The sequence below is a fragment of the Musca autumnalis genome, unplaced genomic scaffold (assembly GCF_047663935.1).
Source record: "Musca autumnalis isolate F117 unplaced genomic scaffold, ASM4766393v1 scaffold_4, whole genome shotgun sequence".
Classification (NCBI taxonomy): domain Eukaryota; kingdom Metazoa; phylum Arthropoda; class Insecta; order Diptera; family Muscidae; genus Musca; species Musca autumnalis.
Window position 1 is genome coordinate 201,108,074 of NW_027411977.1, and position 16,725 is coordinate 201,124,798.

The 16,725-nt window shown below is 32.8% G+C and overlaps 1 protein-coding gene across 18 annotated transcripts in view; it reads left to right on the plus strand.

Moving 5' to 3' along the window:
• Plp (Pericentrin-like protein) overlaps window positions 1–16,725 on the plus strand; it is a 164,469-nt gene that overhangs the window by 79,538 nt on the left and 68,206 nt on the right. For 9 of the 18 annotated variants that reach the window (XM_073981187.1, XM_073981179.1, XM_073981184.1 and 6 more), the window contains one exon: window positions 195–581. The exons of 7 other annotated variants lie outside the window; for them this stretch is intronic. In XM_073981187.1, coding sequence (XP_073837288.1) covers window positions 195–581 — 387 coding nt within the window. Of the gene's footprint in view, window positions 1–194; window positions 582–13,522; window positions 14,108–16,725 lie in introns of those variants that run through there. 2 more of the 18 variants (XM_073981196.1, XM_073981197.1) reach the window with 2 other exon arrangements.

The following is a 16,725-nucleotide window of genomic DNA, read 5'->3' on the forward strand; positions in this document are numbered from 1 at the left end:
TTAATAAAAATTAAACTTTATGCTGTTTTGTTTTAACAAGCATGTATTTGCATTTGAATTTCTTTTTTATTTTATGGCTAAAACACACACACAAATACAACTATTTATATGGATGTTATTGTGCTAACCCAACAAATGTATTTAACCAAAAAATTTGCAAATGTCCACGGAAAATATATGCCACCCAAACATAGACCTCCAATAAAAATTCCACACTCAATTCAACGCAAGAAAGTTCAGTCAATACTGAAGATATGACACTAATGACTGTGCGTCATGTTAATGACTCCAGCAGGGAGCAGGATTTAAGTTCTGAAAATCCTACAAAGGATACAGCTATCAAAGAGGCCAATGTCAACGATTTTAATAATGTGCCTGCAACATCATCATCATCACCTGTGGCACAAAGTAATAACAATAACAACAACACTTCATTGATCATCATAGATACGGATGAATTAAACACGAATAATGAAACACAAATTATACAAAAAATTATCGATGAATATGAACGACGTTTACAAGAGCAGGTGGCATTGGCCCGTGAGGATATTGTACATGAATTGGAACAACAAATACAGGTAAGTAATTGCTCTATTTAATACATACTAATCAAAATTTTAGCAAATTTTCTTTGAACAAAAAGTCAAAGGACTTTTGTTGTTTCATTCATTTCTAAATAAGACTGTTTTGTTTCTTTTTTCGCTTATGTTCCATCCGAATGCATGAATCATTTTTATGTTAATTTATGTTTTCTTTTCTTAAATGTCTTTTGTTTTTTTTTTTTATTTTTTATTATTTGCTTTGTTGGTGTTTTCTAATGCCTTAACAAAATTAAATTTATTGATCACAAAATGAACAGTGTTTTGAAACAGTAAACAAATGTCTTTTACTTATTATTTTTGGATTCGGGTATAAAATAAAATACCTTTAAAACCACAGTACTCTTAGTAATATTAAGACCTATCCAAAGATTCTATAATATTATCACCTTCAATGATATCACATCAGCATAACCACCGTCATCGTCATTATTAGCCTCTAACAAATGTGGTGCCTAAGGTACGCACGAATGTTTTTTCCCTCTTTTTGTCGTCGTTATTTTTTTCTGACAATTTGCCAAAATTGTCGAGTGTTTTCAAAAACGTAACGTGTGGTCATCTAATTTTGTTTTATTTTTTTTTTTTTTCAAACTTCTGCAGACTCAATAAACGTGAAACGATTTGAATGTTGAATGTTATGTGGTGTCTTATGCACAACATTATCTCGGCTAAAGCATATGCTTTGAAAGATTTATATATAGAGCGTAAATACTCACAGAAGATCAGATCTGTTTGTTTGTATGTCTGTCTGTAAGCTATAAGGTCCAAAGTACATCGTTTTTAATTGAATTTTAAATGAAATTGTAATTGATTAGTGATTAAAAATCTTGGAAGGAATACATTGTTGTCGTAATTAATTTGAATTCACTTATATTGTAATATTAATAGATTTCCACGAAGTAGAATATGCCAAGAGCTATGAGAGATCTTTGTCTTTTAGTTCTAAAGTTTTTCATTAAAACCATGATTTCATCGGACATGAGAAGATCTGGCTATTATAACACTAAATTTAGAAATAATTGGAATTCTCTATAAGCTGTGTTCTTCAGGACGCGGCCGCTGGCTGCTGATAGTGGTACGGTCTGTGGGCATATTGCGCTCAGCATTAAAGATGCAGTACATGTCCAAATTCGATGAGGCAAGTTCTTGAAGCACCTAAAATATCCATATCGGATTCACCCATTAGAACGAAAACAAGTAAAAAACATTAAGTTCGGCCGGGTCGAACTTTTTATACCCTCCAACATTAAATATTCTGAAATAAAGTTGAATAATTAATAGTTTCCTGTTAGGTGCCAAAATTGTTCGATCACGGATAATCCAAATGCCATGGGGGATATACCAAAATATGGACCTATGTGGACGATTTTTGGTTAAGGAGTTTCGGTACCTCTGAGAACTTTAAATGTCAAATTAAAAAAAATCGAAAATCGGCAGGTACCGTTATATGGGAGCTATACCAAAACATTGACCTATGTTGACGACTTTTAGTGAAGAGTTTTCGTGACCACAGAGAACCTCAAATGTCAAATTACAGCTAGTTCGGTTAAAAACAGTAGGTAAAATCTTCAAAATACCGAAAATCGGGAGGTACTGTTATATGGGAGCTATATTAAAACATGGACCTATGTTAACGATTTTTGGTGGAAAAGTTTCGTGACCACTGAAAACCTCAAGTGTCAAATTACAGCTAGTTCGGTTATAAATTGTAACTAAAATCCTCAAAATACCGAAAATCGGTGGGTACCCTTATATGTGGTATATTCCAAAACAAATGTCAAATTTTAGTTAATTCTGTCGGAAAATATAGCTAAAAACCTCAAAATACCTTAAATCGGGAGGTACCGTTATATGAGGGCTATACCCAAACGTGGACCCATATAGCCCATCTTCGAACTTGGCCTGCCTATGGAAAAATATACTCGGGTGCAAAATTTTAGTGTTCTATCTCAATTATTGCCGATGCTAGAGAGATTACAACAGACGGACTTGGCTAGAATTGTATCCTGATCAAGAATATGGGTACTTTATATGGTCGCAAAAGATTAGTTCGATGTGTCACGAACAGAAAAACTTATATACCCTCCATATTATTGTGGAGGGTATAAAAACTCAATTCGACAAATTCAATCCCACAGCGCCCAGTGACTCAGAAATCGATTTTCCTGGCCAAACACCCAATTTTTGACATCACCGATTGTTAATTTTTGAAAGGGATTCGATAGTAATCTTATTTCTTACAAATCCGCATTCACCACATGTCGACATCGGTGAGATGCAATGGATGTAAGGAATGGGTGTACTTCCGAGGCTGCTCTGGTCTTAGTCGCCTCCAGGATTACTGCGATGGGAGTTATGTTGCTGCTTACTGCGCTAGACCATATCCCAGTGTGTCCCCGTGACTTTGTCGTCGGAATACGAGACACCATGCAGTCTTCCCAATAACAACAAACGCAGCATCTAACATCACAAGTGAATTGAAACGGCCTCTGTAACAAAGTCTGCGAAATTGTAGACGTCATGAGTCGAAAGAACATCATGGTCACCGCGATCCAGGGAACAAATCTCGCAGTCACCTGTAACCTGCAACGTTACGATGGTTACAACGTAAGGACCGAGAAAATTGATAGTTCCAAATTTTGAAAACGTTCCTATGATGATAAGAGGAGATTGCCACAGCACGCCAGACGTCATTATTGTGGCACCCGGTCTCATAAATGACTTGTCCTGACAAGCCGTTATTTCTCATGGTTCGGACTATCTTCCCATCTCTTCAAAACCTCTGGGAAAGCTGATTGCCCATTCCCTCCGATCCTCGGGTAGTTGAGAGAAAATCCAGGGATATCAGCACAGCTGCAACCACTCACCACATAGCTGCTATTCGAATAGCAGTTGCCTGGACTCGGTCTTATAAATAACGTGCAGTGATAACTCATAATTTCCCTTAGCTCAGACCATTTTCCGATCATCGTCTCCGTTAACAGTACTCTTCTGAACCATTGGAAAGCTGATTGACAAGGATTCAGAGAATTTACTAATCACCGCTTCAGAGAGCAGCCCTCAGATCCTCGGGTAGCTGAGAGAACCTTCCGGAACATCATCATAGCTCAGTTACTGGCCACATACTTGATATTCGAATACCCGGCATTATAACAAATTTCCCAGCATATGCGAAGAGACTAGCAAATGAGCGCAATGAGCTTCGTCGTGTGAACCTTGAAAACCCAAACGTTAGGGAACTTACTCTGGAAGTCAGTAGGCTAGTAGGCGAGCATAAACGGAAAAAGTTGCTAGACCCTATGAATCAATGCAATAGGATTGAATAAATTGAGGGCACTCTGGAATCCGGGAAAGAAGGAAGATAGAATGGTTGTTACTTTCAACGGCGTGACAGTGATAAGGCGAAGGGCTACTCCTTTAAGAGATCTCCTAGCAGAGGAGGTACCACCATAATTTACGATGAGCGATGTTGCAGATGTCATGCAAATCGGAAATCATCCAAAGCGTTGGACCCACACCGAATCTCAATGGTTATGCTTAAGCAACTTGTTGAATCCGGAGTTGAGTATTTTTCAGATGTCCTCAGTTTATCGTCGTAAGCCACCCATATTGTACCAGAAACCTGAAAAATTGGCAGGGTGGTCGCGCTACTGAAGCCAGGGAAGAATGCCAGCAGAGATGAATCGTACAGACCGGTATCCCCCTTCTCGCCAGTAGTAAATATTCTTGAGGTACTACTTCTTCCATGATAAGAAGAAGTTTCCCAGTTACACACGCCATATCCATACATATCTGTCAAGGACTGAACTAGAACAGGCCGTGTGGCCTATTGACCTATCGAAGGCTTTCTATTGGTCAACATAAAGAAGACTCCAGCCGTGTTTGAAACGTTGGGAAATCATTTATATGTGTGTCTTTTGGAGAATTCAGAAATAGGATGTTGTGAAAGAAGTAGTGAAACAGGGAGTTCTCCAAGGCGGGGTGATATCTCCGGAAATGTTTAACCTCTTCCTTTCAGAAATTCCACACCCTCCAGACGGCATAGTTATCGTAATGTATGAGGATGATTGTACGATCTTGGTGTCGCACTATGTCGCGAGTTCATATAAACGGTGGCCAAAAATAGAAGGAGTTGGCGTAGGTGGATGAATTTTGGTACAAGTACTTATTGTTTGCTGACAATGTCGAGGGCAAAAAATTTGGAAGGTAGGTCAACGTTTTAGTATAGCCCCCATATAACGGTATGGGGAATTTTTGCATTGAGGGTTCCCAGAGGACAAAAAATGTTCTTATAACAATTATGAGCATAGGTCCGCGTTTTGATATAGCCCCCATAGAACGGTACCGCCCAATTTTTAGTATTTTTAAGATATTAGCCACATTATCCAATCGAAGTACCTGATATTTGGTATTTAGCCTTCGCCAGGGCTACGAAATATACCTACTGGTCCACATTTTGGTATAGCTCTTATGGAACGGTACCGACCGATTTTCGGTATTTTGAAGGTTTTAGCCACATTATCCACCCGTAAAGACTGAACTTTGGTATTCAGTTTTCATATATTTTTGTGGACTTATTGAATACATCAATTATTTTTCTAAATAAGAGAATTTTCCTTTAAAAATTTTTTGACCGATTATTGGTCAAAAACTTCTCATTTTTTTCCCTAAAAATCGTAATTTGTTTTCCTTCTATCGAAGACCTTCGATACTGTCAACCATGCCATGCTGTTCGAGGTAATGGAGAAGACTTTCCTTCCCCGTGTGTGAAACATTACATACTCAAGTATATGTAAGCTCGCCAATCGTTTGTGGAATTCAGAAATAAGAAGTCGAAGACCCGTAGAGTGTAACAGAGAGTTCTTAAAGGCAATCTTGACGTCTGGTCCCATCATCCAAGATATATGTGGTAGTTTAAATGTTTTTATAGCTGACATAGTGCAATTCTTCCATTTGAGGAATATAAAAATATTTGCGGCTAAATTCACTGTTTTGGTGTTCTGATTCCATTATCTATTCAAACCTGCAAGAATGCTGCCCTGAGGACTGCTTCCTCATGATACCAGTGGACCATCTTCATCTGTGCATCAACTCAACAAGATGTTATCGATGCAGTACCTGCTTGGGTGTTATTGGCGTGAGCATCCCTGCCACGATCTCCAAGACACGCTTCCTCACCATAATCTGGAGAGAGAGGGGTCCAAAGGTACAAGCAAGAACCTCTGGATCAATGAGCCTATTAGGCAGGCATGAATAGCATTCATACTGATGTAGTTTCGCAGGCAATACAAATAGTATGAATACTGTATTGCATCGCTGTGCCCGCATCCATTATAACGAAACAACGCCAAGGAAAACACGAGTGGTTTTAGCCTAGTTAAGATTCTGAAGATGCAGCCGTCTCAATTCATATTGATGGCAATATACCCCCTCAGCATGTGGATTGGGATCGCACGACACACTGCATTTGTTTAGTTACCCAGCTAGCCCCAGTGAGGCTGTCCCACTCATCTGACAGTATAAATTTCTTCGCGCCAGGTTGCTGTTCCTCAGTTGACATCATGTGATTTTGGATTGGTAGTCTATGGACTAGCGATCTTTTACGTAGTTGACGCCGTCATATACCCATAATCAATACGTCTGTTCGCGTTTGCTCTTAGTCGGATGGTTCCCCTTTGTTCATCAACTGACTCACCTCTAACACCTTTTTATGCGGTATTGGAGTTGAGGCAGAGGTGAAACCATCTCGGGAGATTTGAGTACCTTCTTCAACTTTTTGGCTTCTTCTCAGTCTTTTTAAAGCTGTGATTTAGCCCCTTCAGACAAAGGTGTATGCTTTTTTGAGCAAGATGTTTCCTTAGTCTTCGCCTCCTTAGGGTCCTAAATCGGGGTTCCCTCTTAGCTGTGTGAAGATAGTTTCTCTCGAATTTCCTCACAAACTTGAGGTTCGATCTTATCGGCTGAAATTCCCTTCCATTGATAGTATTCGGATCTTTATTTGCGTAACGATTTCAGTATGAATCTGTGCTTCGGTACACTTTCTTGTACATTGCTTCTTTGGTTTTGACATTTTTGAAGGTTTGGAAGTATTGTCCGTCTTATTGATGGATGGTTCTCCCTTACCACTTTCCTCCTTCAGTGCCAAAGGGTTATCGGATTTTTTCGACGCTTAAACGTCCGTCTTGACTGAAGATAGAGCCTTGGATCATTGTGGTGTTCATGGCTTTATCTTGCTCCGTCATTGATAAATTATCCTAAATGGTGTTCGGGATGCTCTCTTACCTGAGATTTAAGGGGACTTTTTTTAATGAGATTACGGAGTACCCTGTCTGTCTATTTAGACTGTCGCTTAGATTGTCCAGCTCCGAGATGTCTTCCAGCCCTTACCTACTGTCCGTTTCTTTATCACACAAGAGCTTGAGTTGCTGGCGACAGCAGTGAGGGTTTCGCTGTCAATGTCCATATTTGCAATATTCAGGGAGAGTGGAGTTGATGCACTTGTAGGAGTGGAGACTTAGGGTATCCACACCTACATCAATCGAAGATTTATTTTCGGGTTCTTTGGAAGCTTTTTTACAATAAAATTTCATATATCAGTAGTCTGTCTACCACGGCAAGGAGTTGATAATTAAGCCTTTTATTGGTTGAGGCGCCCACTTATCAACGAGGTTTCGTTCAAATGCAGTTGGTTCCCTACTGCAAAGCTTGGAAAACACCGATAGGCACGTGGTCGGTTAACAACCAGGTATTTCGCGATCTCTTTTAAGAAAGAAGTAGAAGTAGTAGTCAGGTCACCTCCTTGGCTCACGATAGGATTCTTTCTGGCGACATTTCCTGAGTATTTAAGCCATAAAAAACTTCTCTACAAGTGGTGTCGTAAGACACGCCGTTCGGACTCGGCAATAAAAAGTAGGTCCCATATCATTGAGCCAATATGAATCGGCGTGCACACATTGATATGAGGGAAGTCCCCCTTGTCCCTTCGGGGATGTTGTGGAAACATATGTATGTATGTATGGCATCCTAATCTGTACTGATTTTCGTCTTATTGGCATTGTTATATAATTTCAATGTCTTTGTTATATGGGTGACCTTAGAGTCCTTTGATATTTGAAATCTTAGATTGACGTTGGCGTTCCATTTGGATCTATAGCTATATTTTTTGAACGGTTGGGTGTGTCCATTAAATTATAATCCCCATGAATTCTCCTCTATAAGGCATACAAAAATATATTTTTTCAGTTTTTTAGAATGTTATCGACATTTAAATAAAAAATATGTAAAAAAAGATGAATTTCATAAATTATATCCCAAAAATGTTATATTAATTCCTATACCACATTTATTTTAATATGTTTGTAATTTATTTGCAATTTATTTTTTGATTTTTTTCTGTTCATTCTTGACCTTCAAACGCAACAACCGTATATTTTTCCTTGACACCAGCTAATTTGAAATTTAGTTTAAAATTTATTATTGTAAAAAAATAACAACAAACCAACTGATTCCACTAAAGAAATGTAAATTTGTGTCTATCTACTAAACGTCCACTCGCTAATCTCCTGTGTGTCTGCCTATTCTCTCTGTCCCCTCTCTGGTGTGTTGTCAACCTTTAGAAAATTATATTGAACTTTTCCATTTCATTTGTGATTTTTCCACGGAAAATTCATGGCATTCAACTTAAACGGAATTTTTCTAATCCAAAAATAAATTTTTGATTTTCTTTTTTTTCAAATTTTTGTCAACGAACATTGTTGTTAGGGTCTTAGTGGATTCTTAGGTGGTGTTTGCTGTTGTTTGTGTCGATGATTCTAATTCGAAAAAATGTTTAGAATGATGTTCGAATTCGAATTAAAATTTGAAATGATTTTATGTTGGGTTAGTTGGTTGTTTTAAAAACAACAACAAGTAGTAGTAGTATAAACTACTAAACACTCCTAGCACGTGTCTCTGAAAATGGAGGGTAACACACACAAAAAATCTTCCCCAAAAACATTATTCAGCCATACATCGTGTAGGGATGCCAAGAGTGGTGTTGTGGGGTAAGAGGCGCCTGCTGTCAATTTCTGTTTTTGTTTTTCATTTGAAAATGTTGGTGTAACATGTCGAACCACAAACGACGACCAGCCCATCTATGGTCCCGCTTGTTGTATGTAGAAGGAAGAAGGCAATTCACAACAAAAAGGAGGTACATTCGGGAAATGGAAAGTGTGAAAAGTGTCTTCTAATGCTGAATATGTTGTCACCGTAACATTGGGTCAATGTGTGCGTAATGTTTTTGTTTTGGCGGCTCGTCTCGTTCGTTCATCGCCAATTGACAGTGAAAACGTGGTGTTCGTTGACATCGTGATTTGTCGTGCTAATGACATTTCTGTGTTTTTGTTTTCGTTTTCATTTCAAATTCAATTTCCATCATAAAAGAGGAAACTGTTTCAAAATATTTACCACATTGTTGAAAATTTTGACTAATTATTAAAATTATCGCAAAAGAGAATTTTAAAAATTTAAGCAACAACATTTAAAAATAATTTACTTTTTCCTATTCATAACAATAACATCATTAAGTTTCAATATTGTATAGAACTGTATAACCGAATACATACATTCACTGAAAATAAGTTACATAGTTTCGGATCTCGGCACAGATCCTCATCAGGTCCTTATGTTTTTTCTTTATTCAACGAAGAACATTTTACATCTGAGTGGGTATAATCATTTTCACTGAATAAACATGTTTATGCAGTAATAAACATGGTTTTTACAAAAATCCTTTTGTTTTTTTGCACTGATACAGGTAACAATTGCCTAATTGTTATATGGCTTTTTGTCAAAACATGTTTGTGCAGAATACAAAATTGTAAACACATAACTTTCCTACCTGCGTGGTATTACCAACATATTTCCATGGGATTTATATTTTTATTTGTTCTATAATCGTGGATTTTTAAAATATTTTTTTTAATAATCGTGTATTTTTTAAAAAATATTTTTTCAACAATCATGGATTTTTTAAAAAATATTTTTTCAATAATCGTGGATTTTTTTAAATATATTTTTCCAATAATCGTGGATTTTTTAAAAAATATTTTTTCAATAATCGTGGATTTTTTAAAAAATATTTTTCAATAATAGTGGATTTTTTAAAAAATATTTTTTCAATAATCGTGGATTTTTTAAAAAATATTTTTTCAATAATCGTGGATTTTTTAAAAAATATCTTTTCAATAATCGTGGATTTTTTAAAAAATATCTTTTTAATAATCGTGGATTTTTTAAAAAATATCTTTTCAATAATCGTGGATTTTTTAAAAAATATCTTTTTAATAATCGTGGATTTTTTAAAAAATATCTTTTCAATAATCGTGGATTTTTTAAAAAATATTTTTTCAACAATCGTGGATTTTTAAAAAAATATTTTTTCAATAATCGTGGATTTTTTAACAAATATGTTTTCAATAATCGTGTTTTTTTAAAAAAATATTTTTTTCAATAATCTGTATTTTAAAAAACTATTTTTTAATAACCGTGGATTTTTAAAAATTCTTTTTTCGTTAATTGTGGATTTTTTAAATATATTTTTTGAAATCGTGCATTTTTTAAAAAAATATTTTTTCAATAATCGTGGATTTTTTAAAAATATTTGTCAATAATCTTGGGTTTTTTAAAAATATTTTTTCAATAATCTTGGATTTTTTAAAAAATATTTTTTCAATAATCGTGGACTTTTAAAAAAAATATTTTTTCAACAATCGTAGATTTTTAAAAAAAATATTTGTTTAATAATCCTGAATTTTTTAAAAAATATTTTTTTAATAATTGTTGATTTTTTATAAAATATGTTTTCAGTAATTGTGAATCTGTTAGAAAATATTTTTTCAATAATCATGGATTTCTTAAAAAATATGTTTACAATAATCGTGGATTCTTTAAAAAATATTTTTTCAATAATCGTGTATTTTTTAAGAAATATTTTTTTGTTAATTCTGAATTTTTTTTTACAAAATATTTTTTCAACACTTGTGGATTTTTTTAGAAAATATTTTGTCAATAATCGTGGATTTTTAAAAAAAATATTTTTCAATAATCGCGAATTTTTTAAAAAATATTTTCTTCAATAATCGTGGATTTTTTAAAAAGATATTTTTCAATAATCGTGGACTTTTTAAAATAATATTTTTCAATAATCGTGGATTTTTTTAAAATTATTTTCAATAATCGTGGACTTTTTAAAAAAATATTTCTCAATAATCGTGGACTTTTTAAAAAAATATTTTTCAATAATCGTGAACTTTTTAAAAAATATTTTTTAATAATCGTGGACTTTTTAAAAAAATATTTCTCAATAATCGTGGATTTTTTTAAAATTATTTTCATTAATCGTGGACTTTTTAAAAAATATTTTTTCAATAATCGTGGATTTTTTAAAAAATGTTTTTACAATAATCGTGGATTTTTTAAAAAACGTTTTTCAATAATCGTGGATTTTTTAAAAAACGGGTTTCAATAATCGTGAATTTTTTAAAAAATATTTTTTCAATAATCGTGGATTTTTTAAAAAACGGGTTTCAATAATCGTGAATTTTTTAAAAAATATTTTTTCAATAATCGTGGATTTTTTAAAAAATATTTTTTCAATAATCGTGGATTTTTTAAAAAGATATTTTTCAATAATCGTGGATTTTTTTAAAAAATATTTTTTCAATAATCGTGGATTTTTTTAAAAAAAAGTCCTTCAATAATCGTGGATTTTTTTAAAAAAAATGTCTTTCAATAATCGTGGATTTTTTTAAAAAATATTTTTTCAATAATTGTGGATTTTTTTAAAAAATATTTTTTCAATAATCGTGGATTTTTTAAAAAATATTTTTTCAATAGTCATGGATTTGTTAAAAAATATTCCTTCAATAATCTTGGATTTAAAAAAAAAAAATATTTCTTCAATAATCTTGGATTTAAAAAAAAAATCTTTTTTAAAAAAATGTTTTTTCGATAATCGTGGATTTTTTAATATTTATTTCAATAATCGTGGATTTTTTAATATTTATTTCAATAATCGTGGATTTTTTAATATTTATTTCAATAATCGTGGATATTTTTTTAAATATTTTTTCAATAATCGTGGATTTTTAAAAAATATATTTTTCAATAATCGTGGATTTTTTAAAAAAATATATTTTTCAATAATCGCGGATTTAAAAAAACATTCTTTCAATAATCGCGGATTTAAAAAAACATTCTTTCAATAATGGCGGATTTAAAAAAACATTCTTTCAATAATCGCGGATTTAAAAAAACATTCTCTCAATAATCGCGGATTTAAAACAAATTCTTTCAATAATCGTGGATTTTTAAAAATTATTTTCAAAAATAGTGAATTTTTTAAAAAATATTTTTTCAATAATCGTCGAATTTCCTTAATATTTATTTCAATAATCATAGATTTTTTTAAAAATATTTTTTTAATAATCGTGGATTTTTTGTTTTTTTATATTTTTTTTTTTAATAATCGTGGATTTTTATTTTAAAAAATATTTTTCAATAATCGTGTATTTTTTAAAAATTTGTGGATTTTTTAAAAAATATTTTTTTAATAGTCGTGTATTTAAAAAAATCAATAATCGTAAATTTTTTAAAAAATATATTTTTAATAATCCTGGATTTTTTAAAAGACATTTTTCCAATAATCGTATATTTGTTTAAAAAAAATATTTTTCTAATAATCTGTATGTTAAAAAATATATTTTCGTTAATGGTGGATTTTTTAAAAATATTTTTTCAATGATCGTGGATTTTTACAAAATATTTGTTTAATATTTGTGGATTTCTTAGAAAATATTTTTTCTATAATTGTGGATTTTTTGAAAAATATTTTTTCCATAACCGTGAATTTTTAAAAAAAAGTTTTTTCAATTATCGTGAATTTTTTAAAAATTAGTTTTTCAATAATCTTTATTTTTTTTTTTTTTAATATTTTTCAATTATCTTATCGTGGATTTTTTTTTAAATATTTTTTCAATAAGCGTGGATTTTTAACAAAATATTTTTTTAATATTCGTGGAATATTTTTGAATATTATTTTTGAACAGTATTATTCTTCGATATATTTTTTGTAAAAAAAATTCAATAAAAAATCTGCGTTTTGTGGTCTAGGTTGTTGTAGAAAAAAAACATACTCAAAGCCACATAATATTGGTTTAGCATCGTACCTTTTGATAATCTCATTATAAAATTTTTCTTATACAGTTCGGCATCCCTTTGATGTTTCGATGAACAGCCATTAATAAATTAAAATTATTACAAAAATCGACAAAGGAATAGACTTTAAGTAATCCTCTGCAATTTATTTGTACTTTTAAATTAATAAATATTTAGAGATTAAATTGTCCGCACACACACTGATACAAAGAAATGTGTACATGAACAAATGAAGGGTGAATTATCTGTGCGATTTGGCTTTACACAAGACCAATCAAATAAATCTGTGGCAAAGTTTTCCAGCTTCCTCACTCAGTGTGTGAGTTTTATTTGAGATTTGTGGTGGCATTAGCTTACAAATCTAAACAACAACATAAACTGTCCCCTACATTTGGTGACTATATACAACTTTAATTGAAGTTCATTAACCATAAGTACCTGCATCTGCAAAGTGTATTACCCTCCGTCCCGTACTTTTTCTCTTTCTCTTCATCCTCCAACTTTCAAAAGATCATTTGGTGACAAATAACATCATAAACAAAGTTGTGGTGGCCCTTAGTTAAACAGTTTACCTAACCTAATCTATCTTAGAGATACTTTCATCTCTCTTGCCTGCTGGGGCTCTCTTTTTAGTACAAAAACAATTTTTAGCACACACATTTGCCTGACTACCTCTCCTCACTCAGTATCTGTGAGATACACAAACATTTTCCTCCTCAATTGATGTTTATTTTCGAATGAATTCAAAACAGTTCAACGGAAACATTCAAAGCGTTCGCTAGTCGTTTAACGCGTCAAAACGCTCGGAATTGAAGAAAATTCTAAAAATAATAAAATAAACGTGCGTGTGTGAGAATTTTTTTCTTATAAGAAAAATAACCGCCAAACAGATGACAATAAGAAATACATACATAGTTTATTTTCAAAAGAATTATTGCCAATGGACAATTTAAATGTGTGACAAATTCAATTAAAGTGTGTGATGAAAAGACGCTTAGCGCCTAAATGTGTTCTCAATTGAAGTGTAACGGTTTCATTTTTTTAAAAACATATTTAAATAAATAAAAGAAGCTTTTAGCAAACAATATGCAAATAATAAAAAGTGAACAGAAAAACAAGAATACAATAACAACAAATTGTGTCAAAATAAAGCAATAAAAAAACAATTTTGAAAATTGTGTTTGAATTTGAAATGCAAAAAAACAAAGATTGAAAGATAAACCAAAGTGATTCACAAAAGTGCCAAAAATATTTTTTATAAAAAAATCCTCTATATATTTTGTGGATACTTGAATGCCTGAATATATAAAGTGAGTTTTGATTTATGATTTTTAATATTTTTTTTGGAATTGTGTCAAATGTATTAAGGAAAGGTGGATACTTAAAACATTAATATATAAAAGAAGAGACTTGAAGTGATAATTTGTATCTGAGAATTTTTATTCCTAGAAATTTTAGTTTGATTTTAATATTGGGGGGAAATTGTGCATTGGGGCACCCATAAAGTGCCAAACGAAATATTTAAAAATTTTAAGAAAAATCTTATTGGAATGCTGTGACAATTTGGTATAAAAACTAAATTTTATTGTTATCTGTTAAATAATAAAAAACAAGGAAAAATTGCTGTATTTCTTGACAGCTAAATACCCGCAGCTATGACTGGACAAAAAAAGAAAAAATAGTAACAGGAGTGATAGAGCTAAATGTATTGTGAAAAGACCCCTAAATTTATAATGACTTTTGTGATCATTGAAAGAGTTCCACGTTGGGCGCCATTTAGAGTTTAAACTTATGAAAATAAAAGACGTTCCAAATGCGTGGTGAGTGCCACTTACTCTTCCGGTGTGAAGACTTTTTGCAACTGTTTCCCACTTTGTGTCCCATAAGAGTTACCACGTTGGGCGCCATTTAGAGTTTAAACTCAATGGTTAGTCTTTAAATAGTAGAGTTTCCCAGATGATCGCTCTGAAAAGGCTGCTGAAATGAAGGATTTTTGCGTTTCCCATTTTGGGCCCGATTTAAAGTTCAAACCTTGGGTCTCAGTTTTTAAAATGCGTTCCTAATGTGTGGCGGGTGCCATTTACTCGTCTTCAGGCTGTTTGCTGCCGACTGTTACCACTTTAGGCCCATTTTGCTTCCATTTACGGTCTTAACTTTAATTATCGCCCTGCATTTCAAGGAAGTTAATGGAAAACATATAAAAAATAATGCCTTGGCTCTGTCGACAGCTAAAATCCTCAGCATAGACTGTGAAAAAAAATAACAGGAGTGGTGGATCTAAATGACCTTATGAGCTGATCCCTAATTTTAGAAATAAATAGGATTCTCGTAGGTGACAAAAAAGTTATAGAAGTTTCTAGCGTAAACTATTCCACACAGTCTACCAAAAAATCTTATATTGCCAGAATACCACAAGGGTGTTTTTTTGGAACCTTTGGAACAATTAAAGGGAGAAGTATGGGGAATATAATCACGCCACAACAACGAAGTCCATAAGACTAATAAAAACTTTAGAACGAAAAATGTACGAAGAAGTAGTACTAAATATTGAGACATTTCGGTGCCTCACTTCGGCAAGTAATGGCTCCCCCAAGAAGTGATAAAGTTGTTGTCATGATCCTATCTTTTATCCTGCTACGAAAATGAAAACACGATCCACAAAGTGGCTTAAACTGCATCAGGGCACAAACGTCTTGAACAGTTGCGGAATGGATCGAAAAGTCCATCTTGGAAATAGATCGGATTTTAAGAGTCATGCCTTTCGATGGCAATTCTGTTTGGCACAACCGTTTTATCATTATTGAGGGAGGTACCCGAAGGTGCTTTTCGATATAGACCTTCTTGACATCTGATATACGTTTTGACAGAAATTTTACAATATGCAAATTATCAGCCAAATCTGAAATTTTAGTTGGCGCCGCTAGGGTTTTTTGAGCTTTTGTCCATTATCTCAGGAAGTATGGAATCGCCTCTGATGAAGATTACACCGCCGTTGCAGCGTTGTTGCTGGTCGTATAATTGTTTTCTTAAAAACTTACATACTTCTTGATATACTGGGCCGGAAGCCTATGGTACTCTATCGATATTCAAACTATCGTTTTGATTGCTGGCGTGAAACAAAGATTACGTCGGCTACCAAAACAAATTATTTGTCCGATATTAAGAAATCATTGCGACAGTGATCAAAACGATAGTCTGACTATCGATAGTTTGCCAGCTCTATGGTACACACGGTAACTAACAAATGGAACAAGATATGGAATTCAAATTTTTCTTATCATTCAATTCATCAATCCCTTTGAGTTTTTAAACTTCGATATAGTTCGAAGGCGAACTAATTCGAGTCATGCATACCTTCAAAGACCTTCCTCTTTTAAAATCCAAGTTTCAAAAATATTGACAATACAGATCTATCCATTCGAGCACCTAGGTTTTAAAAATATTTTGTAAGGCCCTAAGGTATTTTGAATTTTTAACAAATATTTTTGGAAGTCCAAAAGTCAAACAAGCGTGGATTTTTTTAAATATTTTTGGACCGCCCTATGGGATTTTTAACAAATATTTATGGGAGACCCAAATGCCTACAAGGGTGGAAAATTAAAAAAAAAAAAACATCCAAAATTCGAGCAATTCCTCATTTGTTTCGGGTTTATTTTTAAAATATCGGTCAATGTGTCCAGTTTTACTAAAAAATATTTAACACAACTGTACTACTTCTCGTCTTATAATGAAACTAAAACACATGAATGAACATTTGTTTAAATTTAGAAAGCTTAAATTTGCATGTGCAAAATGCTTATGCTGCGAACGTTAGGATGGCGCCCAATGCGAAATAAAAATATACGTACATTAAAGAGGGATAGATATGATAAAGTGCAAAAACGATAATAAATGGCGCCAAACGTAAATTATAATTTAATTGAATTAT